Genomic DNA, 26,693 nt, shown 5'->3' on the forward strand with positions numbered 1-26,693 from the left:
AGCTAGCAAGAAAACCAACACCTGCCCTGGATAAGTGAACACCATCCCTGGCATACATGTCATTTCGACCATAGAAGTGGTCCCAGTTGTCGATGAATGGTACTGCATTATCCTTAAAGTGTTTGACCAGCCAACAATTAATACCAATTGCTCTGGACAACCATTCATTTCCAACACCTCTTCTTGGGAAAATGCCAGATATAACAGTGGAGAAACTCACTAGTGGAAGATGACTCACCAGTGGAGAAACTCACTAGTGGAAGATGAGTCACCAGTGGAGACACTCACTTGTGGAAGATGAGTCACCAATGGAGAAACTCACTAGTGGAAGATGAGTCAGCAGTGGTGAAACTCACTAGTGGAGTCACAAGTGGAGAAACTCAAAAGTGGAAGATGAGTTACCAGTGGTGAAACTCACTAGTGGAAAATTAGTCACCAGTCTAGAAACTCACTAGTGAAAGATGAGTAACCAGTGGAGAAACTCACTAGTGGAAGATGAATCACCAGTGGTGAAACTCAATAGTAAAAGATGAATAACCAGTGGAGAAACTCACTAGTGAAAGATGAGTCACCAGTGGAGAATCTCACTAGTGAAAGATGAGTAACCAGTGGAGAAACTCACTAGTGAAAGATGAGTTACCAGTGGGGAAACTCACTAGTGGAAGATGATTCATCAGTGGAGAAACTCACTAATGGAAGATGAGTCAAAAGTTGTGAAACTCACCAGTGGAAGATGACTCATCAGAAGTGAACTCACTAGTGGAAAATGAGTCACTAGTGGAAAAACTCACTAGTAAAAGATGAGTAACCAGTGGAGAAGCCCACTAGTGAAAGATGAGTCACCAGTGGAGAAACTCACTAGTGGAAGATGAGTCAACAGTGGTGAAACTCACTAGTGGAAGATGACTCATCAGTGGTGAAACTCACTAGTGGAAGATGACTCATCAGTGGTGAAACTCACTAGTGGAAGATGAGTCACCAGTGGAGAAACTCAATAGTGAAAGATGAGTCACCAGTGGAGAAACTAACTAGTGGAAGACGAGTCACCAGTGGAGAAACTCACCAGTGGAAAAACTCACAAGTGGAAGATGAGTCACCAGTGTTGAAACTCACTAGTGGAAAATTAGTCACCAGTGGAGAAACTCACTAGTGAAAGATGAGTAACCAGTGGAGAAACTCACTAGTGAAAGATGAGTCACTTGTGGAGGAACTCACTAGTGGAAGATGAGTCACCAGTGGAGAAACTCAGTAGTGGAGGACAACTCACCAGAGGAGAAACTCACTAGTGGAAGATGAGTCACCAGTGGTGAAACTCACAAATGAAGGATGAATCACCAGTGATGAAACTCACTAGAGAAAGATGAGTAACCAGTGGAGAAACTCAGTAGTAGAAGACGAGTCACCAGTGGAGAAACTCACTAGAGGAAGATGATTCATCAGTGATGAAGCTCACTAGTGGAAAATTAGCCACCAGTGGAGAAACTCACTAGTGAAAGATGAGTCACCAGAGAACAAAACTCACTAGAAGAAGATGAGTCACCAGTGGAGAAACTCACTAGTGGAGGACGGCTCACCAGTGGAGAAACTCACTAGTGGAGGATGAGTCACCAGTGGTGAAACTCACTAGTGGAGTCACCAGTGGAGAAACTCACAAGTGAAAGATGAGTAACCAGTGGAGAAACTCACTAGTGAAAGATGAGTCACCAGTGGAGAAACTCAGTAGTGGAAGATGAGTCACAAGTTGAGAAACTCACTAGTGGAGGACGACCCACCAGTGGAGAAGCTCACTAGTGGAAGATAAGTCAACAGTGGTGAAACTCACAAATGAAGGATGAATCACCAGTGGTGAAACTCACTAGAGAAAAATGAATAGTTAGTGGAGAAACTCACTAGTGAAAGATGAGTCACCAGTGGAGAAACGCACTAGTGGAAGATGATTCATCAGTGGAGAAAATCACTAGAGGAAGATGAGGCAACAGTGGTGAAATTCACTAGTGGAAAATGAGTCTCCAGTGGAGAAACTCACTAGTGAAAGATGAGTCAACAGTGGAGAAACTCACTAGTGTAAGATGAGTCAACAGTGGAGAAACTCACTAGTGGAAGATGATTCATCAGTGGAGAAACTCACTAGTAGAAGATGAATCAACAGTGGTGAAACTCACTAGTGGAAGATGACTAATCAGTGGTGATACTAGTGGAAGATGAACCATCAGTGGAGAAACTCACTGATGGAAGATGAGTCAACAGTGGAGAAACTCACTAGTGAAAGATGAGTCACCAGTGGAGAAACTCACTAATGGAAGATGAGTCACCAGTGGAGAAATTCACTAGTAGAAGATGAGTCAACAGTGGTGAAACTCCCTAGTGGAAGATGGCTCATCAGTGGTGAAACTCGCTAGTGGAAGATGAGTCACCAGTGGAGAAACTCACTAGTGAAAGATGAGTAACCAGTGGAGAAACTCACTAGTGAAAGATGAGTCACCAGTGGAGAAACTCAGTAGTGGAAGATGAGTCACCAGTTGAGAAACTCACTAGTGGAGGACGACCCACCAGTGGAGAAACTCACTAGTGGAGGATGAGTCACCAGTGGTGAGACTCACTAGTGGAGTCACCAGTGGAGAAACTCACAAGTGAAAGATGAGTAACCAGTGGAGAAACTCACTAGTGAAAGATGAGTCACCAGTGGAGAAACTCAGTAGTGGAAGATGAGTCACCAGTTGAGAAACTCACTAGTGGAGGACGACCCACCAGTGGAGAAGCTCACTAGTGGAAGATGAGTCAACAGTGGTGAAACTCACAAATGAAGGATGAATCACCAGTGGTGAAACTCACAAATGAAGGATGAATCACCAGTGGTGAAACTCACTAGAGAAAAATGAGTAGTTAGTGGAGAAACTCACTAGTGAAAGATGAGTCACCAGTGGAGAAACGCACTAGTGGAAGATGATTCATCAGTGGAGAAAATCACTAGTGGAAGATGAGTCAACAGTGGTGAAATTCACTAGTGGAAAATGAGTCTCCAGTGGAGAAACTCACTAGTGAAAGATGAGTAACCAGTGGAGAAACTCACTAGTGTAAGATGAGTCAACAGTGGAGAAACTCACTAGTGGAAGATGATTCATCAGTGGAGAAACTCACTAGTAGAAGATGAATCAACAGTGGTGAAACTCACTAGTGGAAGATGACTAATCAGTGGTGATACTAGTGGAAGATGAACCACCAGTGGAGAAACTCACTGATGGAAGATGAGTCAACAGTGGAGAAACTCACTAGTGAAAGATGAGTCACCAGTGGAGAAACTCACTAATGGAAGATGAGTCACCAGTGGAGAAACTCACTAGTGAAAGATGAGTAACCAGTGGAGAAACTCACTAGTGAAAGATGAGTCACCAGTGGAGAAACTCAGTAGTGGAAGATGAGTCACCAGTTGAGAAACTCACTAGTGGAGGACGACCCACCAGTGGAGAAACTCACTAGTGGAAGATGAGTCAACAGTGGTGAAACTCACAAATGAAGGATGAATCACCAGTGGTGAAACTCACTAGAGAAAGATGAGTAGTTAGTGGAGAAACTCACTAGTGAAAGATGTGTCACCAGTGGAGAAACTCACTAGTGGAAGATGATTCATCAGTGGAGAAAATCACTAGTGGAATTTGAGTCAACAGTGGTGAAATTCACTAGCGGAAAATGAGTCACCAGTGGAGAAGCTCACTAGTGAAAGATGAGTAACCAGTGGAGAAACTCACTAGTGTAAGATGAGTCAACAGTGGAGAAACTCACTAGGTGAAGATGATTCATCAGTGAAGAAACTCACTAGTGGAAGATGAATCAACAGTGGTGAAACTCACTAGTGGAAGATGACTAATCAGTGGTGAAAGTCACTAGTGGAAGATGAATCACCAGTGGAGAAACTCACTGATGGAAGATGAGTCAACAGTGGAGAAACTCACTAGTGAAAGATGAGTCATCAGTGGAGAAACTCACTATTGGAAGATGAGTCACCAGTGGAGAAACTCACTAATGGAAGATGAGTCACCAGTGGAGAAACTCACTAGTAGAAGATGAGTCAACAGTGGTGAAACTCCCTAGTGGAAGATGGCTCATCAGTGGTGAAACTCGCTAGTGGAAGATGAGTCACCAGTGGAGAAACTCACGAGTGGAAGATGAGTCACCAGGGGAGAAACTCATTAGTGGACGATGAGTAACCAGTGGTGAAACTCACTATTAGAAGATGAGTCACCAGTGGTGAAACTCACTAGCGGAAAATGAGACACCAGTGGTGAAACTCATTAGTGGAAGATGTGCCACTCTAGTCATTACACGTAAACAAAATGTTGAGGTGGACCAGAGGAGCTTCACTCTAGCTATTACACGTAAACAAAATGTTGACATTGGCCAGAGGAGCTCCACTCTAGTTATTTCAAGTAAAGAAAATGTTGACGTGAACCAGAGGAGCTTCACTCTAGTTATTACACATGACCAAAATGCAGAAGTGGACCAGAGGAGCTTCACTCTAGTTTTTACACTTAAACAAAATGTTGAAGTGGACCAGAGGAGCTTCACTCTAGTTATTACACGTAAACAAAATGTTGACGTCGACCAGAGGAGCTTTACTCTAGTTATTACACGTAAACAAAATGTTGAAGTTGATCATAGGAGCTTCACTCTAATTATTACACGTAAACAAAAAGTTGAAGTTGACCAAAGGAGCTTCACTCTAGTTATTACATTTAAGCAAAATGTTGAAATGGACCAGAGGAGCTTCACTCTAGTTATTCCACGTAAACAAAATGTTGAAATGGGAGAGAGGAGCTTCACTCTAGTTTTTACAAGTAAACAAAATGTTGAAGTGGAGCAGAAGAGTTTTACTCTAGTTATTACATGTAAACAAAATGTTGAAGTGGACCAAAGGAGCTTCACTCTAGTTATTACATGTAAACAAAATGTTGAAATGGACCAAAGGAGCTTCACTCTAATTATTAGACGTAAACAAAATGTTGAAGTGGGCGAGAGGAGCTTCACTCTAGTTATTACACGTAAACGAAATGTTGAAGTGGAGCAGAGGAGTTTTACACTAGTTATTACATGTAAACAAAATGTTGAAGTTGACCAAAGGAGCTTCACTTAAGTTATTACACGAAAACAAATTGTTGAAGTGGACCAGAGAAGCTTCACTCTAGTTATTACACGTAAACAAAATGCTGAAGTGGACCACAGGAGCTTCACTCTAGTTATTACACGTAAGCAAAATACTGAAGTGGACCAGAGGAGCTTCACTCTAGTTATTACACGTAAACAAAATGTTGAAGTGGACCAGAGGAACTTCACTCTAGTTATTACACATAAACAAAATGCTGAAGTGAACCAGAGGAGCTTCACTCTAGTTATTACACGTAAACAAAATGTTGAAGTTGACCAAAGGAGCTTCACTCTAGTTATTACGTTTAAGCAAAATGTTGAAATGGACCAGAGGAGCTTCACTCTGGTTATTACACGTAAACAAAATGTTGAAGTGGACCAGAGGAGCTTCACTCTAGTTATTACACATAAACAAAATGCTCAAGTGAACCAGAGGAGCTTCACTCTAGTTATTACACGTAAACAATATGTTGAAGTGGACCAGAGGAGGTACACTCTAATTATTACACATAAACAAAATGTTGAAGTGGACCATAAGACATTCACTCTAGTTATTACACGGAATGGCCTATGTAGCATTGTGTATTGTGCCCCGCCAATGCAAATTTTGCCATTAGTTTTGCCCAAGATACACAACCTGTGTATATTGCACCACTCATGCAAATATTGCCATCAGTCTTGTCCAAGACACATTGCACATGAATGTTTCTCGGAAAATCTCTCCTTGTCAAGATAAATAAACCATAAAAAATCTATTTTACTTTCTCCTGTAAGGATTTTTTTATTTTCATTTGAGAAAAAATCCAATTTAATGAAATTAATACAAAAAATTTTCTAATTAAAATATGCTAGCAGTTAGGGTTTGAAGCTGATCAGATGAGTCATTCACTAGCTATTACAGGGGAAACAATTTTCTTGATTAAATTGATAAACGAAAACTTACACACATCAAGGTGAGTGACAAGCTGTGTTTTAATAAATCCAACCAATGGAAAAAGTTTAAAGCCAGTCGGAAAGGGCATTTTCCAGTAGCTGATGTGAATTCAACAATGCATGATTTTTTTTTAAATATTTCAGTAAAATTTCATATTTGTATATATTCTCTTTATACTTATGGAATATAATATATTGTTTAGAATGCATTTTCAGTAATATTTTGAAGCCAATCAGAAGGAACAGTTTTTTTTACTGAATAAAAAATAGCTGTTATGGCACCCAACAGCAGCCTGAGTCTTGTGCTCAAGAAACCACTCAAGTGGTGGATATTTGAAGGCAATTAGTTAAATCATTCTCTAGTTATGGCACGTATTCCAACTGTTTCAAGATTTTTTTCGCCAAGTTAGTACATAAAGTTTGTGGGCACGCAATAGAAAATTAATAGGCTCTATAGTATTATATATTTCCAATATAAACTAAGTGAAAATAAAAAAAAATCATAGTATTTTAATTCAGTAATAGATAATATGGTAATGACTTACTAGAGAAGCAATGAATGGTGCGATAATACCACCAATACAAGCACACATGGAACAAGCACCAACTCCCACACTGCGGCACTCAGTTGGGAAGATCTCGGTAGAGAAGATGTTGACGACGGCAAATGCTGCTGAGATTCCAAACTTACCCAACAAGCTCAGAAGAACCATCAGCCAATAATTTCCTTTTATAAAGAATAGAAAATAAATGGGATTATATAAATAAAAGGTAGGATAAAATTTAAATATTTGTATATTCAGTATAGTTATTGTTCACCAGACAATGTTAGTAGCATATGTAGTAATCAGACCTTCCTTTGTTTACCATCGACACCATGCCTAACCCTTCTAGGGTAGGGTAGGTGCCTGAGTCCGAGCCTTTAGCTCACAAGAATGTCATTCCCATTAGGCCCCTTGTGGCGGGGATGGCAGGCCAGAGAGGCCTAGCTTGTGGCTAGGCCTGGGGACAGTTGGTCCCAAAGATGAGGAGGTACTTGTGCCTCCTCCCATGGGAGACTTAGGTCTCAGACACTCCCTAAAGAGGGAGTCAAGGCCGGGCCACCACTTGGAAAAGGCCCGGGCCGGGAGAATACCGGCTAATATTTAATAATAATAAAATAACTTTGTTTACATTGATATTAATCAGCCTAGCATGAATATACACAGGTTAATTAATTGTAATGTTTTACCTCCAGTATAGACAAATATTTAGTTTTCTGGAACAGAAACAATCGGCAGTTGTAATCTTCTTAGCCATTAGGTAATTTGCAATGAGAAATGGGAGACAATGATCAAGTTTTCTGTTGTTGGGGTTTGACAAGATCTTTGCCATTACAAAGTAATGATACCATGAAAATTAAAGCAACATATCCTGCCACAATAAAGTTATATAAGTAATAATTGCCAGAAATTACTTGTGCTGAACGATAATAGATGTTATATGGGAATTTTATAGACATAGGAAAATGAAAGGAGTAATAATTTAGGAAGAAACTGATTACCAAGTTAAAATGAATAACGGGTCACCCAATTGGAAGAGACCCCGACCGGGATCCATACCGGCAAATCACCTAGAACAGATTAGAATTAGATTAGGGGTTCCCAATCGTTTTGTTCTTCTGTTCCCCTTGGGCACTCTGACAGCTTCCCATGTACCCCCTGGGAAATCTGACAGCTTTCCATGTACCCCTTGGGCATTCTGACAGCTTCCCATGTACCCCTAAAAATTAACTATCACCTGTATCATCTGAGACTTATATGAAACAGATACTGGTTGTATCTTTTTCATATCTATTTATGAGTAATTTTAACAAAACAATAATACTACTGAAAGGCAAAGATGAAATAATTAAAATATTCATGACTCCCAATCCATCTTTTCTACATATGTATGGATTAATCAAAAGCATAAACCAGATAATCAAGCAAGAATCATAAAGGGCTCCATAGATGCAGTTTAAAGCATATCCAAACAGCTAGTAGATAAACTTAGCCCAATTGAAGTTTCTAACTTAATGTTAAAAATAATATTGATTTAGTTGACAAATTAAGCACCACGAATAATCAGATTTAAATAATTACAAAATAGTTTGTTTTGAATTACTTCGTAGTTCACAGAAGATCCAGTTGATGACTTATTAAGTTTCCTAATTGAAGACTTCGGTAATTACGAATTACTATTGCTCGTACCAACACTCACTGAGCTTATTAAACTTTGTAGTGTTGATGCAAAGTTTGTGTTTCAAGGTGAGTTTTATACTCAAAAGTTTATTATGGCAATGGGAAATTCTCTCTCACAAGTCCTTAACAACTTGTTCATGGAAAGTTCTGAAACAAGCATCTGCAACAGCAAGAGACCACAACTGAAGAAATCGTTGCCTTCTTCAACGATTAAGGAAATTTGTGCAAAGTGGATTGATGTGCAAACCTTTATGAATGAAAATCACCCTGACACAGCTACTGCAAGTTGTGTTGGTGACTTTTACAATGACAATGGTGTGGCCCATATTAGTGTTCAAATGTTCAGCGCCTCTTGTATGTTCTGCTGTTGTTGTTCAGCTCAGCACAGCTATTTCAGCAAGCCAGAGGTGAGTTTTGTGGTGATTTCTGCATCCATTGTGAGTATTTCGCCGTGTTGTGGGTTCGAGAGGAGGAAGTGGCCAGATCCTCCCGCGCCATACATACACCCACGCTCCTCGCCACCACACTACCATACACCACCATGCCATCACTCCCTCTGCTGTGTTTTCTGCTGTTTTTCGTGTGAATTCTTTGCCAGAGCTGTGTATCCAAGTGCCCGAGGCCACTCAAAGCCACGTGGATCACTAAGCCACATGGATCACGAAGCCACGTGAATCAGCAAGCCACGTGGATCAGCAAGCCACGTGGGTCAGCAAGCCACGTGGATCATGATGCCACGTGGATCCTGACGCCATGTGGGGTGTGGACGAAGCCACGTAGACCTATGAGCCACGTGAGTTGCCAGATGTCCCAGGCCACATGCTGTGGTCTGCTGCTGCCCGACTTCATGACGTCACGATGTCTGCCTGACATCACCTCGAGATGTCTGCTGACGTCATCTCGCGACATCACGCCTGACATCACATGATATCACCTCAAGTGTTTCAGCAATTATTTCAGTATTATCGAGAAGATTGAGAGAAGATATATGTCGTGTGTTAATCAATTCCTCTCAGTCAGTGTTCTCACATGTTAGTGCATGGCTTAGTGTCAATTTTGTGCACAGAAAAGCATCATTTGCTAGTTTAAGCCATGTTGTACTGCATGTACCGTGGGTGTGTGTAAAGTTTTCCTTGTGTCCTGTGTGGTCTTGAGCCCAGCTGTGCGTCAACCACAGTCTGGTCAGACCCTGTGTAGCACCTTGTGTTGTCACCCAGTGTGACCAGCGCATTTGGCAGCTGATATTAGTCAGCCCTAAGCATATGAGCCCCTTGTACAGAAAGCTCTTATGCTTGTCGCTCATAGATGTTTTGCAGAATCGTACCTGCTACGATTCCCATTGAGATTTGTTTCACTTCACCTCCAGACCTTCAGAGAGCAGTTATATGCAGAGAAACAAGTCTGGGGAAGTTTAGACTAACCTCTGCTATAACTTCAACTTCCGAGAGAATGACACTCATCACGCCGCAGTTAGCCCTGTCGACAGGCTGTGTCAGCCTCGTGTAAAGCATCAGTGAGCAGCCTGCACAAAGATGATGTCACTTTGACTGCTAGCTCGCTCACTGAAGTATGGTGTATGATGTTACGACTCCCAGATGTTTCGCCCAGTCGTCTCTGCCACGACTCGCTCCACGAATCACTCCACGCTCGCCGGCAGTGACAGCCCAGCGACAGTACCAGTTGAGAAGTGTCCTCCTGAGTCGCTTGCCAGAAGTCCTGCCCAGTTGCCGAGTTTTGACGATGCCTCACTCGAGGGCACCAGCATGTCGTGCCTCAGGATGAGTGAAACTTGCAGTGACTCCTACAATTACTGCTTCACCGTTCTAAAGGAGACCGTACCCCATTACGTCACAGCTCAGCCGCAGCGATGTCTCCATTGTTGCAGTATCTGTCAAGATGTAGGAAGGCATCCAGTGATGTTCACTGCCATTGACCACATTGTTTAGCACACCCCACATGTTTTTTTCTTCCCTCCCTGTAGGAAGTTTTTTTTTCCCCATGTCCATATGTATATACATGTTTTATATTCTGTGTTCTGTGCCCTGTTCCTACGAGAGAGAGACCGAGTTTTTTTTTACCACCAGACATGGTCGGGACAACCATGTGGTAGGTGGCCTAGCAAATGTAGACAGCCTGTACTGTCTGCACAGACAGCCTATGCTGTCTGTCAGCTGAGTTCATATTTTGCGGCACTCAGGCGCTGCCCTCTAGGCCTGCCCAGGTCAGTAGGATGCTGGTCCCACTCGCTCTCACTCACTCAGCGGCCTAGGAGCAGTCAAAAGTCCTACTTCCTCTCTCCCTCGTGGGATGGCCCTCCTCGGCCATGGGCACAACACACAAGCATGTGTACCCACCACGACTTTGCAAATAAAGTAGAAGCCTCCGAAGATCTTATCATTGAACCCCGCTCTGCAAGAGCCACCAAACAAACTGGTATAAAACATAGTCATGGGTGTGAAAGTGAGTGTGGGCATGGGTGTGGAAGTGAATGTGGTCATGAGTGTGGAAGTTAGTGTGGTCATTGGTCTGGAAATGAGTGTGGGGCATGGGTGAGGAAGTGAGTGTGGTCATGGGTGGGGAAGTGAGTGTGGGCATGAGTGTGGGAGTGTGGGAATAGGTGTGGAAGTGTGTGGTCATGGGTGGGGAAATGAGTGTGGACATGGGTGTGGAAGTGAGTGTAGTGATGGGTTTAGAAGTGAGTGTGGGCATGGGTGTGGAAGGAAGTGTGGTCATGGGTGTGGAAATGAGTGTGGTAAAGGGTGGGGAAACGTGTGTGGTCATGGGTTTGGAAGTGAGTGAAGTCATGGGCGTGGAAGTGAGTGTGATCATTAGTGTGGAAATGAGTGTGGGGCATGGATGTGGAAGTGAGTATGGTCATGGGTGTGGAAGTGAGTGTGGTCATAGATTTGGAAGTGAGTGTGGTCATGGGTAGGGAAGCGAGTGTGGTCATGGGTTTGGAAGTAAGTGTGGGCAATGGTGTGGAAGAGAGTGTGGCAATGAGTGTGGAAGTGAGCGTGAGCATGGGTGTGAAAGTGAGTGTGGTCTTGGGTATGGAAGTGATTGTGGTCATGGGTGTGGAAGTGAGTGTGGGCATGTGTGTGGGATGAGTGTGGTCATGCGTGTGGAAGTTGGTGTGGTCATGGGTGTGGAATTGAGTGTGGCCATGAGTGTGGAAGTGAGTGTGGTCATGGGTGTGGAAGTGAATGTGATCATGGGTGTGGAAGTGAGTGTGGTCATTGGTTTGGAAATGAGTGTGGGGCATGGGTGTGGAAGTGAGTGTGGTCATGGGTGGGGAAGTGAGTGTGGGCATGAGTGTGGAAGTGAGTGTGGGAATAGGTGTGGAAGTGAGTGTGGTCATGGGTGGGGAAATGAGTGTGGACATGGGTGTGGAAGTGAGTGTAGTCAAGGGTTTGGAAGCGAGTGTGGGCATGGGTGTGGAAGGGAGTGTAGTCAAGGGTTTGGAAGCGAGTGTGGGCATGGGTGTGGAAGGGAGTGTAGTCAAGGGTTTGGAAGCGAGTGTGGGCATGGGTGTGGAAGGGAGTGTAGTCAAGGGTTTGGAAGCGAGTGTGGGCATGGGTGTGGAAGGGAGTGTAGTCAAGGGTTTGGAAGCGAGTGTGGGCATGGGTGTGGAAGGGAGTGTAGTCAAGGGTTTGGAAGCGAGTGTGGGCATGGGTGTGGAAGGGAGTGTGGTGTGAAGACTTACTCAGCCCTGTAACAACTTCAGACAGTATTAAGAACATAAGAACATAAGAAAGGAGGAACGCTGCAGGAGGCCTGTTGGCCCATACTAGGCAGGTCCTTTACAATTCATCCCACTAACAAAACATTTGCCCAACCCAATTTTCAATGCCACCCAAGAAATAAGCTCTGATGTGAAAGTTCCACTCAAATCCAACCCCTCCCACTCATGTACTTATCCAACCTAGATTTGAAACTACCCAAAGTCCTAGCCTCAATAATCCAACTAGGTAGACTGTTCCACTCATCAACTACCCTATTTCCAAACCAATACTTTCCAATGTCCTTTCTAAATCTAAACTTATCTAATTTAAATCCATTACTGCGGGTTCTCTCTTGGAGAGACATCCTCAAGACCTTATTAATATCCCCTTTATTAATACCTATCTTCCACTTATACACTTCGATCAGGTCTCCCCTCATTCTTCGTCTAACAAGTGAATGTAACTTAAGAGTCTTCAATCTTTCTTCATAAGGAAGATTTCTAATGCTATGTATTAATTTAGTCATCCTACGCTGAATGTTTTTTAACGAATTTATGTCCATTTTGTAATATGGAGGCCAGAACTGAGCTGCATAATCTAGGTGAGGCCTTACTAATGATGTATAAAGCTGCAGTATGACCTCTGGACTTCTGTTGCTTACACTTCTTGATATAAATCCCAGTAATCTATTTGCCTTATTACGTACGCTTAGGCATTGCTGTCTTGGTTTAAGGTTGCTGCTCACCATAACCCCCAAGTCCTTTTCGCAATCTGTATGGCTAAGTTCTACATCATTTAACTTATAAGTACTAGGGTTATGGGCACTCCCAAGCTTCAGAACCTTGCATTTATCTACATTGAACTGCATCTGCCACTTTTCTGACCAAGAATAGAGTTTGTTTAAATCCTCCTGAAGTTCCATAACATCTACGTTTGAATCAATTATCCTACCTATCTTTGTGTCATCGGCGAATTTGCTCATATCACTAGTAATTCCCTCATCAATATCATTGATATATATTATAAACAACAATGGGCCCAAGACTGATCCCTGTGGAACGCCACTTGTTACAGGAAAATTAATGAATAGAAAAAGAAATAATAATTCACAAAGATAAACAATATTTATTAAATCAAACATAAAACAACAAAACATGAAAGGTATATCCTATTTGAAAGAAAAATGAAAAATGAAATGAATAAAATAACATTTGAACTCAACGCTAATATCTACAAGGGTGTCTGGTGTTGGTGACACTGTTGTTGAAACCGTAGCCGTTGCTGATGATAAAGGGGGGGGGAGGTCGCAGGTGTTGGTGACCATCCACTGGCTAGTTCTTCACAGAGAATCGCCGTGATTATTATCCCGATGACAGGAAAGCAGGTTCTTTACCGCTGCAATGCTGTGGAGTTACGTCCTGCACTTTCATACAGGTGCACAGGTAGTTCAATACAAAATGGAGAAGTCTCTGGACGTTAGTCCTTCTCCTGTTCTGCTCGTTGATTGCCAGGTGACCCTCTCTGACATCCAAGCTGGAAAGACAGACAGGTTACCCACTGCTTAAATAATCACTCTCCATGGTAAGTCTGATACTTAAAAGATATGGTGATTATTACAACAGTCAACATAGAGCAAGGCTGAAAAGACTAAGTTCATTATTGGTCAAAAGTGAAGCTTTTAACCAATAAATCCACTAGAATACAAGGCAGGCATGTACTTACAGTAGTGTTGGGAGCTGTGAGTCGAGTGATTTACTGTTTGACCAGAGCCCCACACGTCACCTTTCTGGGGGGGGAGGTGGAAGAGGGAGGGGAAGGGATATTGGGAGCTAGACTGACCCTACGTTAACAAGCAGCCGACAATCAAACTATCACTTTAGGGGTGGGGGAGAAAAGGCGGGAAAAACGGGAGCATGACTTGTACTTGTACTTGTTCAGACCAGAGCTTTGGTGAGATGGGGAAGGAAGAAGGATGGGTAAGGATGGAAATATTGGAAAAGGGTGGGAGGGGGGTGAGAGGTAGGATATAAAGGTAAGTGGCCCAACCACTTTGGTGCAATTTAAAAAGTGTACGTGAAATGATAATATATTTATTTAAGGGGTATAAGACTAACCCATCAGAGTCACATAGATATAACAGATATATAAGTACATGACTCTGAATTGGTAGTAATTATACAGGTTGCAATTGCTTTTTTTTTTTTTTTTTGCGATTGCACAACGGATATTTATGCGACAAGGAAGGCAATAATTTTCTGGCCAGTTTATAAAATTCGTGACAATGGCTTCTTACAGGTGGTGTCCAGCCATAGTAAATAGCATAATTTTTACATTAGAAAGTTATATAAGATGTCTCCTTAATTGGGGGCGATGATTTTTTTCAGTATACATAGAAGGGTTCTGGTGGTACCCAATCTTCTTCATCAGGGAGGTTGCTCAATATCATGGGTCGTGGGTAATCATCTTTATGAATAAAGCGACGGACCCTTTGTGGGAGAGTCATTCGTTGAGTCCTGTGAGGAGGAGTAGTGATGGTATAATCCGTGGTATTAACCACTTGTATAGGATGTTCTCTATCTGGCATGTATAGTTCTTGCATTATATAAAGTTGTTTCTTTTTTAGGGTGTCAAGGCGTACATTTATGGCAGTAATATCTTGTTGTATGTGTAAATCTGCCATTTTAACTCTGTCTCTCCTCCTGGTATCGGTGATGAAGCGAAGAGCTCTATTCTGGACCTTTTGTAACCGGAGCATGTTGGTCTTTTTTGTTAGTGACATTGGGGCACAAGGGTATTCGAGTATTGGTCTTATTATCATTTTATACAGATGTTTTTTGACATGTTGAGGGGCTTGATTAAATCGAAAGATTCTGCTAAGACTGGCTTTGGCTATGTTGATCTTTTTAGTTACATGAGATATTGAATGGAGCAGCCTGTCGATTTCATATCCCAAAATCTTGTTAGGGTTTCTAATGGCTACAGGTGTACCTCTGATGGAGATACCTCCTTTATCTTCAATTGTTGATGCAAAACATCCTATCGTGCTAACAAGGACCTTGTCAGGATTAGTTGTAATTCTCCATTTCTTTTCCCAATTAGATGTTCGACGAAGTTCAATATTAATTTTCTCTATGACTCTCTCATACTTGTATTTTCCTGTTACCGGAGTTGATGAGACGACATGAATAACATCATCTGCAAACTGTGTCACAATTGTGTCATTAAACTCTGGTTGAGGAAGGTCATTCACATAAATGTTGAACAGGAGTGGACTGAGACAAGATCCTTGCGGGACACCAGCTGTCGGTACAAAAGGCTCTGTCGACCTGCCATGAAAGGTGGGAATGATTTTTCTTTGAGTTAAGAAATTATATATTAGTCTGAGAAAAGTCCAGTTATGGTCTGGTAGGTCAATGAGTTTGTATATAAGGCCATCATGCCATAAGCTATCAAAAGCTTTATGAACATCTCTGGTGGCAATTAAGGCAAGATTGCCCTGATGTTTTAGACTTGCTACAGTATCGAAAATAACATTTATTGCATGATTGGTACCTCTATGTGTTCTAAAGCCAAATTGTTTTTCAGTAAAAAAGTGATTAAACTCCATATAGTAGTTCAATCTGTTGGAAATGACTTTCTCAAGAACTTTTCCAGTGACTTCAAGTAAAGATATAGGTCTATAGTTCCCAGGTTGGTGGATGTCTTTATTGGGCTTACCAAGAAAGATCATCTTAGCAGTCTTAAAAACAACTGGAAAATGTCCTGAGGCCAAGATGGCATTAAAGATGTTGACCAAAGACTGTTTACAATTTCTAGGTAGGTACTTTATTTGTTTCATTGTTATTCCAGAGAGCCCAGGGGCTCTATTTCTCATTCTTCCAATAACCTGACTTATCTCTAGTAATGTAATAGGTCTAGTAAGTGGGTGGGTATCTTCAAGAGTTGAAGTATCAATGGAAGGTAGTGGTTGTAGATCATCCAAGTTCTCATCTCTCCATTCATTTACTAACTGATAATGATTATTGTTAAATTGACGACTGTTATTATGGGAGAGAATTTTCTCCCATACATCACCCATCAAATTAGCCTGGTCCTGTGGATCGTCAAGTTTAATTTCAACATCTTCCTCATCCTCATCAGTAAAGGTATGAACTAGGTAGTTAGGAGCCTTGTGCTTTGCCCCTAAAAGTTGTCGGATCTTACTCCAAAATTTTGCTGGTTCACGTTTATATTGATTCGCTTGAAGAACTAGAAGTTTCCATATGTCCCGTTTGTGATGACTAATCATAGTAATTAATTCTTGCCTTAATCGGTGCAGTGTAGCTGCTGGTGGTTGTCGCGTTTGAAGATGCCTTCGACATTCTGCTTGATAATTTCTCAAATTGTCTCTAATTTCCCTAGTAGGTTTATATTGTTGGTATATCTTTGTGGAAGCTGATTGACAAGTTGCATTAGTTGCTTCAATTATTCGATTATGCAGGGACCTGGTTGCATCATCAATTGCATTGGAAGGTAGATTTTCCAATGACACAATTTCATCATCACCCAGATATGCCCTGAAGGGGTCAAATCCTAGGGTGTTAAGATTGGGTTTAGGAGGTACAGGTATTCTAAATGGAGAAGTTTGTAGTTGTATTATAACAGGGATATGGTCAGATCCTACATGTCCACCAGGAGATATACGACAGTGAAAGATGTCACAGTCCCTGTTTGTCAGTACTCTATCAGGTGTCCCTGGATGAGGTCCAATGTACGATTTAAAGAATGGGCCTTGAAATGACAAGTTTCTAGCTGTCATGATATTAAAGAGTTGTTTTCCTTTTAAGTCACCCAGTGGAATACCAGCTCCACAGTTAAAGAGGGCAGGGTGATGAGCATTAAAATCTCCCGCTAGAATTGTTGGAACATTCCTACTTAATATCCTATGTAGAGGAATTGACTCTATATATTGTTGTCTCGGGGGAAAATATCCAGTTACTATCACTAGTTGTCCATGAGACGTTGTCATTTCTATTGCAAGAATGTTATCTTCATCAACATGAATATTTTTAAATGTATAGCCTAATTTTACTAAGATGGATACTCCACTAAATGGTCCTCTCGATTTCTCCGATTTCTCCACAGTAGAGTAACCACGTAATTTAATATATTGATCAACTCTTGCAGCTGTCTCGTTCACAAGTATAACATCGGGATTGTAATTATGTAGTTCAACCTCAAGAAGGTAACGGTTATTAAAGAAATGTTGAACATTAAGTTGGAAAATTGTAATCCCCATTATTTCTTGTTCTTCGCTCGTGTACTGCGGTCTGAACGCCTGCAAGTAATGTCACGTGTTGTATCAACACTATCCCTGCTGGACTCATCAAGGGGAGGAGGAAACTTTTGCGTAGGTGCTTGTGTATTAAGAATGCCATCGTCTTCACTAGAGGTAGTAATATTAACAGACTCATTAGAATCGGTAGAGTCATCATCAGAAAACTGAGGTGTGTTATTCCCTGTTACAGGAAGCAGAGGCTCGTGAGAGTTAATGGGAGACTGTGGAGGCTCCAAGGGAAAAGTAGGCAGGCAAGGTGAGTCACCCTGGGAAAGTTCCTGTTCAACAGGATCAGCTTCAATAGCGGGAGAGTAGGCACCACTTTCTGGGGCATTGTTATGTTCACTGTTATGTTCATTGTTATGTTGACTTATCGGGTTGAGGGGAGTTGACAACCTGGGTTTGTGAGGTGGGCTATCCCGGAGCCAGGGATGACTTAGGCTTATTTTTAGATGCAGAGTAGGGAACATACTTCTTGTTATGAGAAGGCTGGGTCATAATAGCCTTCACATTTTCTGGGATAGTGATGGGAGTAATCCCATTAGCCATTAACAGTTCATTTAAAACCTGAGAGCAGAGTTGAATGTCACCACCTGCTATGTCTTTGGCCATCATGTACATTAGTTGTGCTCTCGTCATATCCCCGGCTGTGGATACCTGAGACATAGGAGATGATACTGAACCTTGTTGTTGCGTTTGTGTATGGTGTAAGTGAGGGTTAGATTGGGGCGCTCCAAGAGGGGCAGAATTCCAAACATTGGAACCATTGGTAGAGACCTGAGGAGTCCCACTTGATCTAGGCAGAGCTGGGAAGGAAGTTTGGGACATCGTTGGCGGTGCCTGGGGAGTGGTCTTCTTAGCAGTGGACAGTTTCTTGGAGCGTGACTTACCCTACCTTAACTAGTAGCCGGCAGACAAACTATCAATTTAGGGGTTGGGGAGAAAAGGCGGGAATATCGGGAGCTAGACTGACCCTAACTTAACTAGTAGCCGGCAATGAAACCATTGTTACTATATATTCCCTCTCTACTCCTATCTATTGAACTTTTCCCTCACACTCCCCCATACCAAGACTTATAGTCAAGGAGTATAAGAAGAATAGGTGAGGAAAAAGTTCTAACATGTGGAAGTCGCGTAAGGCAACAAATCTTCTATTGACTGTCACGACTTAACCAGAGAAATAATTGGATGAACCATTGATATACACAATATGGAACTTAAAAGCCTGGAGTGCCAATGTCCACCTCAAGAGGCGACTGTTGGTTCCCTTAAAAGTTTCTAGGTATATCAAAGGTTTGTGGTCCGTTTCTAAAATGAATTCTTTTCCCAGCAAATAAAATTTAAGTTTGGAGATACCCCACACAAGGGCTAAACATTCCTTTTCTATTGTGGAGTATCTTGTTTCTGCGGGAAGGAGTTTCCAGCTTAGGAAGCATACAGGGAAGGGTGTACCATCATGGTATTGTAGTAGCATCGCACCTAAGCCAGTATTGGAGGCATCAGTTCTTAAACAAAATGTTTTATTAATGTCTGGAATCTTAAGTATAGGGTCTTTCACAAAGATACTTTTAATCTCATTAAACTTTTCCCGAGCTACGTCGGAAAGTTCAAGAGGTTCCTTCACAGACTTTTTAAGGAAGTCGGATAAGATGCCTGTAAGATCAGTAAGGTTTGGGATAAACCCTGCATAAAAATTTACAGAACCAAGAAAGCTTTGCATGAGCTTCTTGGTTTTGGGGAATGTAAATTCTAATAAAGCTTTGATCTTACTGGGGAGAGGCTGCAGAGAGTTATTAGAAAGTATCAGTCCAAGATATCTAATCTTGTTATACCCAAGGAAGCATTTCTTCGGCTTGGCAGTGAGGCGTTGTGAGCGTAACCTACGTAAAACTGATGTTAATGTTTGGATATGTTCGCCCCACGTAGATGTCATTACGTAAATGTTATCAAAATAAACTGAAACATTTGGCATATTACCCAAGACCTTTCTCATCAGTCTCACGTAGGTAGCACAGGCAGTTACCAAACCGAAGGGCATAGTTCTATACTGCATCAGTCCTTGGTGTGTAGGAAAAGCGGTGTACTGCTTAGAAGAAGGATCTAACATTACTTGATGATATGCCTGTGCAATATCAATCTCTGAAAAGAAGGAAGCGTCATAAAATTTGTGTAGATCGCTATCTATTAAGGGCATAGGCTCAGCATCCCACCGAGTTATAGCATTAAGGCCTCTGAAGTCAATAGCAAGTCTATATGAATTATCTTCCTTCTTAACCATGACTACTGGTGAGCAATATGCAGATACTGAAGGTTCAATGATCTTTAGTTTTAATAATTTGTCTACCTCTCGGTCAAATGCATCTCTAAGGTGAACTGGAACTGGGTATAATTTCCGTTTGATAGGATTGTCCGTCAGTAAGTCAATCTTATGGACTACCGTGGAGGTAACACCTGGAATATCAGTAAAGACGTCTGAAAAGTTACTCACACATTGAAGTAGTTCATGTCTCTTATGGTCATCCAAAGATTCATTAATATAAATGTTGGTTGCATCCGAGTGGTCAAGAGTCACCAAGTCATGTAGTTCTTTATCATAGTCTAAGTTAGAGGTGTCAATTACGCACACTTTACATTCTTCGGTTGTCTTATCAAGTTCGTGTGGAAAAACTAAGTCAAAGTTATTAAGGCAGTTAACCGAATTTTTTCGGTAATATTTCTTAAGGATGTTGATATGATAAAGCTTAGGTTTTCCCTTGACTTCTATGAGGTAGTCAACTTTCCCACAAATTTTTAATACTTTATATGGACCTTTCCATGCTACTAATAATTTATTTGACTTACTCGGCAAAAGTACAAGAACTTCATCCCCTACTTTAAAACTTCTCCTCTGACTTTTGGAATCAAAATATGTTTTGTACTGGTCCATTGACAAGCTTAGGTTTTTCGAAACTATGTCAGAGGTCTCCTCAAGTTTGGATCTAAGGTCAAGGAGAAACTGGTAAGAAGACTGAACCTCAGCATTTACCTCCTTATTAGTCCATAAGTCATGAAGGATGGACAGTGGACCTCTGGCCTGTCTACCATAGAGAAGTTCAAAAGGTGAAAACCCCAAAGAGTCACTGGGAACTTCCCTCATGGCAAACAAAGCACAGGGTAGGTAACGATGCCACTCCTTAGGTTTAAGGGAGCAAAGTTTCCTTAAAATGGACTTGAGAATCGAATGCTGGCGCTCAATCCTCCCATTACAGCTGGGATGATAGGGTGTGGTGAAGAGAGGCTTCACTCCCAGAAGTTGGTATAGATGTTGCATTAAGTCAGATGTGAATTGTGTCCCACGGTCAGACAAAATTTCTCTAGGGATGCCCACTCTGGAGAAGATGGACAAAAGGGCTTCAGCCACCTCTGTAGTAGTTATGGTCTTTAAGGGTATGGCTTCAGGGAAACTCGAAGCATAATCAACCAATGTTAATATATATCTATGTCCCCCAGATGAAAGTGGAGATAAAGGACCAACGATGTCAATAGCTACTCTTTCAAACGGTACCGTAAAGATAGGCATTTTGACCATAGGTACTCGCCTGGTACCTCGGGAGGATGACAGTTGGCAAACTTTACACGATCTATAATAAGTAGCGAGGACATTTTAGGCCAAAAATAGGTTTCCCTAATTTTATTTAAAGTTTTACGATGCGAGAAATGTCCGGCCGCTGGCAGGTCATGAGCCATTTTAAGAACAGTCTCTCTGCATTGACTTGGAACAACTAAGATGGAATAGTCTGTCTCATCTGAATTTAATTTGAATACTGACTTGTACAAGATACCTTTTATATATTCAAATTTATATGAAAAGTTTTTCCTTTGGATAACTTGATTTTGTTTAGCGGTATTATGGCAATTCTGAAGAGAAGGGCAATTACGTTGTAACTTGACAAAGGAGTCCTTCGATATGTCTAAAGGCTTAAAGTCAGGGAAAATCAAAGGATGGACAGTAAGAGAAGCCTGGGCTTTGGTCTGTGCCCTAGTCAAGACATTTATGGTATCGGAGGTGATATCTTCACTTTCATCTAACAAGTGAACCGGTGATCCTACTTCCTCGCTTTCGAGAGTAGCATCACTGGTTTTTAATCCCACATGAATCTCGCGAGACATTGTCTCATCTGAACTTTCGAGGGGCTTCTCTGACTCTACAGGAAGAGGATCTGAAACACTTATATCCATCTTTGGTGATGAAAGGTCAACCTCAGAAGGAAGAATGGCACCTTTTACATTACCTATTAGTACGGAGCAAGAAGTGATGGGAGCTAGTACAGCTTCAGACCAACCTGTGAACCATTTAGACCTAATGTAACAACGGATGGTAGGAAAAGTGTCCGTACGGCCCAAGTAGTCTGAAAGTATAGCAGAGGAATGAGTTTTTTAAGGTTAGGGAACAGCTTATCAGAAATGACTATACATGTGCATCCAGTGTCTCGTAAAATGGTAGATACATTAAGTCCATTAACTGTTCCTGAACAGAAGGGTGCTTGGTCATTACAGTCTTTAAAATATCTTCCAACTTTTTGGACCTTCTTAGAAGGACAATCTGGACGTTTATGTTCCTTAACACCACACAAATGACAAACAGGAATAAAAGAAGTCATTTTACTTTCCACTAGAGGCTTTGATTTCTTAAGGTCTGATGAACCCTTGCCCTTAGGGTTCGATCCCTTTAGGTTTTTATAGGAATTGTGAGCCTCAGCATACAGGTCAGCAGCCTCAGCAACTTCCTCAGCTTTAATCAGGTTACGTTCTCTGATGAATGTTCGTATCTGATGGCGAAGAGCTGTCAGGAACTGGTCAGCAACCATGAAGTCTCTAAGAGATTCATAACTGTGATCAATTCCTGAACTCTCTATCCAAAAGTCGAACAAACGAAAGAGTGTTACCTGTAACTGCTGAAAGTTCTGGCCAGGCTGTGAGGTGGTATACCTGAAATCTTTCCTGTAAGAATTAGTGGTTTTTTGATATGCTTTAAGGATTGCCTTCCTTAGTAGGTTATAATTATATATGATATCCTGCGACAAAGTTGCATAGATATTTAAGGCTGTACCAGAAAATAACATTCCTAACCTGGTAGCTCAGGTGTCAGCAGGCCATTCACAGAGAGTAGCGGTATTTTCAAACCTGATAATGTAAGAAGTTATGTCTTCCCCCTCTGTGAAGGGAGGTAAATTAGGTGTTGGAATATGTGCACTGACTGCCCATTGTTCCATTACTCCTTCCTCTAATTGTTGTTGTGTAAAAGTTAACTTTTTATTCTCTAATACAAGGCGAGATTTTTCGAGCTCGCTATCCTTTTCTCTCTCTATTAACTCATGCTCTCTAGCTCTTTCCTCACGTTCTATAGCTCTTTCCTCACGATCAAGTCTATCACGCTCTTTTTGGTCTTCTCGCTCTCTTTCTAACTGTCTTTCTCGGATTTCTCTCTCAATTCTCTCTCTCTCCCTTTTCTCTTCTCTTTCGATTCTCTCTCTCCTTATTCTCTTCTCTTTCCCTTTCTAGCTGTCTTTCTTCTCTCTCAATTCTCTCTCTTTCAAGTCTTTCCTGGATCTTAGCACTAATGAAAGATTCTAAATTTTTACCTGTTATTCCTAACTTACTTCCAACATTCATCCAAAACTGGTATTCATCCATACCTGCAAGAATAACTTAAACTATCAGGGGAAATGAAACGGGTATTAAAGAAAACGGAGGGTTCAATTCCTGCTCCGCTCAAACTGTAAATAAACCAGAGGGCTCGATCCCTGCTTCAGTTAAACAATATGTATTAATGAAAACGAAGGGTTCTATGCCGGCTCCGAGCAAACAGTAAGTAGAATGGGGTCACTTGACCATCCAATCTTCTCACCAACAAATCAAGAGTGTCCTATGACAGTTCCCTTGATATAATAGAGCTCAATGAAACAAGTTGTCACTGGAAAATCTCAGGTCCCTAGAGTCTAATCCTCCAAAATGTTTCAAGCTACATATAAAAGTGGCAGAATTAAATATTATATCCTGCCTGACTTGACTTACAATAAATTGAGACTAACAATCACCAAATCTTTTAAATACCTGTACTGCAGTCCTACCATAGAGAATGATTACTCATGGCTGGTGGTAACCGTCTGTGGTATGCGGCGTTGAAGTTCCAATGGTAGATTCGAGATGGAGTTGAATCTTGATTCAGTAGAGTTGATCCTGGCAAGGTCGCCACTTGTGAAGGCTTACTCAGCCCTGTAACAACTTCAGACAGTATTACTCAGGGTGACTCCTCCTCAGGAAAATTAATAAATAGAAAAAGAAATAATAATTCACAAAGATAAACACTATTTATTAAATCAAACATAAAACAACAAAACATGAAAGGTATATCCTATTTGAAAGAAAAATGAAAAATGAAATGAATAAAATAACATCTGAACTCAACGCTAATCTACAAGGGTGTCTGGTGTTGGTGACACTGTTGTTGAAACTGTAGCCGTTGCTGATGATAAAGGGGGGGGAGGTCGCAGGTGTTGGTGACCATCCACTGGCTAGTTCTTCACAGAGAATCGCCGTGATTATTATACCGATGACAGGAAAGCAGGTTCTTTACCGCTGCAATGCTGTGGAGTTACGTCCTGCACTTTCATACAGGTGCACAGGTAGTTCAATACAAAATGGAGAAGTCTCTGGACGTTAGTCCTTCTGTTCTGCTCGTTGATTGCCAGGTGACCCTCTCTGACATCCAAGCTGGAAAGACAGACAGGTTACCCACTGCTTAAATAATCACTCTCCATGGTAAGTCTGATACTTAAAAGATGTGGTGATTATTACAACAGTCAACATAGAGCAAGGCTGAAAAGACTAAGTTTATTATTGATCAAAAGTGAAGCTTTTAACCAATAAATCCACTAGAATACAAGGCAGGCATGTACTTACAGTAGTGTTGGGAGCTGTGAGTCGAGTGATTTACTGTTTGACCAGAGCCCCACACGTCACCTTTCGGAGGGGAGGGGGGAAGGGGGAAGAGGGAGGGGAAGGGATATTGGGAGCTAGACTGACCCTACGTTAACAAGCAGCCGACAATCAAACTATCACTTTAGGGGTGGGGGAGAAAAGGTGGGAAAATCGGGAGCTAGACTGACCCTACCTTAACTAGTAGCCGGCAATGAAACTATTGTTACTATATATTCCCTCTCTACTCCTATCTATTGAACTTTTCCCTCACAGTGGTCATGGGTGTGGAAATGAGTGTGGTAAAGGGTGGGGAAACGTGTGTGGTCATGGGTTTGGAAGTGAGTGTAGTCATGGGCGCGGAAGTGAGTGAGATCATTAGTGTGGAAATGAGTGTGGGGCATGGATGTGGAAGTGAGTGTGGTCATGGGTGTGGAAGAGAGTGTGGTCATAGATTTGGAAGTGAGTGTGGTCATGATTGGGGAAGTGAGTGTGGTCATGGGTTTGGAAGAAGTGTGGGCATTGGTGTGGAAGAGAGTGTGGCAATGAGTCAGGAAGTGAGTGTGGGCATGGGTGTAGAAGTGAGTGTGGTCTTGGGTATGGAAGTGATTGTGGTCATGGGTGTGGAAGTGAGTGTGGTCATAGATATGGAAGTGAATGTGGTCATGGGTGGGGAAGTGAGTGTGGTCATGGGTTTGGAAGTAAGTGTGGGCATTGGTGTGGAAGAGAGTGTGGCAATGAGTGTGGAAGTGAGTGTGGGCATGAGTGTGGAAGTGAGTGTGGTCTTGGGAATGGAAGTGGTTGTGGTCATGGGTGTGGAAGCAAGTGTGGGCATGTGTGTGGGATGAGTGTGGTCATGCGTGTGGAAGTGAGTGTAGTCATGGGTGTGGAAGTGAGTGTGGTCATGGGTGTGGAAGTGAGTGTGGCCATGGGAGTGGAAGTGAGTGTGGTCATGGGAGTGGAAATGAGTGTGGGACATGGGTGTGGAAGAGAGTGTGGTCATGGGTGTGGAAGTGAGTGTGGGCATGCGTGTGAACATGGGTGTGGAAGTGAGTGTGGTCATAGGTTTGGAAGTGAGCTTCATTAATGTGGAAGTGAGTGTGGTCATGAGTGTGGAAGTGAGTGTGGTCATGGGTGTGGAAGTGAGTGTGGTCATGGGTGGGGAAATGAGTGTGTACATGGGTGTGGAAGTGAGTGTAGTCATGGGTTTGGAAGTGAGTGTGGGCATGGGTGTGGAAGGGAGAGTGGTCATGGGTGTGGATATGAGTGTGGTAAAGGGTGGGGAAACGTGTGTGATCATGGGTTTGGAAGTGAGTGTAGTCATGGGCGTGGAAGTGAGTATGATCATTACTGTGGAAATGAGTGTGGGGCATGGATGTGGAAGTGAGTGTGGTCATGGGTGTGGAAGTGAGTGTGGTCATAGATTTGGAAGTGAGTTTTATCATGGGTGTGGAAGTGAGTGTGGTCATAGATTTGGAAGTGAGTGTGGTCATGGGTGTGGAAGTGAGTGTGGCCATGCGTGTGAACATGGGAGTGGAAGTGAGTGTGGTCATAGGTTTTGAAGTGAGTGTGGTCATGGGTGTGGAAATGAGTGTGGTCATGGGTGTGGAAGCGAGTGTGGGGCATGGGTGTGGAAGTGAGTGCGATCATTGGTGTGGAAATGAGTGTGGGGCATGGGTGTGGAAGTGAGTGTGGTCATGGGTGGGTAAGTGAGTGGAGTCATGGGTGTGGAAGTGAGTGTGGTCATGGGTGTGGAAGTAAGTGTGGGCATGGGTGTGGAAGTGAGTGTGGTCTTGGGCATGGAAGTTAGTGAGGGCATGGGTGTGGAAGTGATTGTGGTCATGGGGGTGGAAGTGAGTGTAGGCATGGGTGTGGGAGTGAGTGTGGTCATGGGTGTGGAAGTGAGTGTGGTCATGGGTGTGGAAGCGAGTGTGGTCATGAGTGTGGAAGTGAGTGTGGTCATGGGTGTGGAAGTGAGTGTGGTCATTGGTGTGGAAATGAGTGTGGGGCATGGGTGTGGAAGTGATTGTGATCATGGCTGTGGAAGTGAGTGTGGTCATTGGTAAGGAAGTGAGTGTGTTCATAAGCGTGGAAGAGAGTGTGGGAATAGGTGTGGAAGTGAGTGTTGTCATGGGTGAGGAAATGAGTATGGACATGGGTGTGAAAGTGAAAGTAGTCAAAGGTTTGGAAGTGAGTGTGGGCATGGGTGTGGAAGGGAGTGTGGTCATGGGTGTGGAAATGAGTGAGGAAAAGGGTGGGGAAACGTGTGTGGTCATGGGTTTGGAAGTGAGTGTTGTCATGGGTGAGGAAATGAGTATGGACATGGGTGTGAAAGTGAAAGTAGTCAAAGGTTTGGAAGTGAGTGTGGGCATGGGTGTGGAAGGGAGTGTGGTCATGGGTGTG

At 42.4% G+C, this 26,693-nt stretch overlaps 1 protein-coding gene across 1 annotated transcript in view; it reads right to left on the bottom strand.

Moving 5' to 3' along the window:
- Window positions 1–26,693, bottom strand: part of LOC128687055 (organic cation transporter protein-like) — a 227,022-nt gene that overhangs the window by 50,810 nt on the left and 149,519 nt on the right. The window contains exon 9 of the mRNA XM_070090122.1: window positions 6,618–6,799. Within this exon, the coding sequence (XP_069946223.1) occupies window positions 6,618–6,799 (182 nt within the window). The remainder of the gene's footprint in view (window positions 1–6,617; window positions 6,800–26,693) is intronic.

Source organism: Cherax quadricarinatus, chromosome 30, assembly GCF_038502225.1.
Source record: "Cherax quadricarinatus isolate ZL_2023a chromosome 30, ASM3850222v1, whole genome shotgun sequence".
NCBI classification, from domain to species: Eukaryota; Metazoa; Arthropoda; class Malacostraca; order Decapoda; family Parastacidae; genus Cherax; species Cherax quadricarinatus.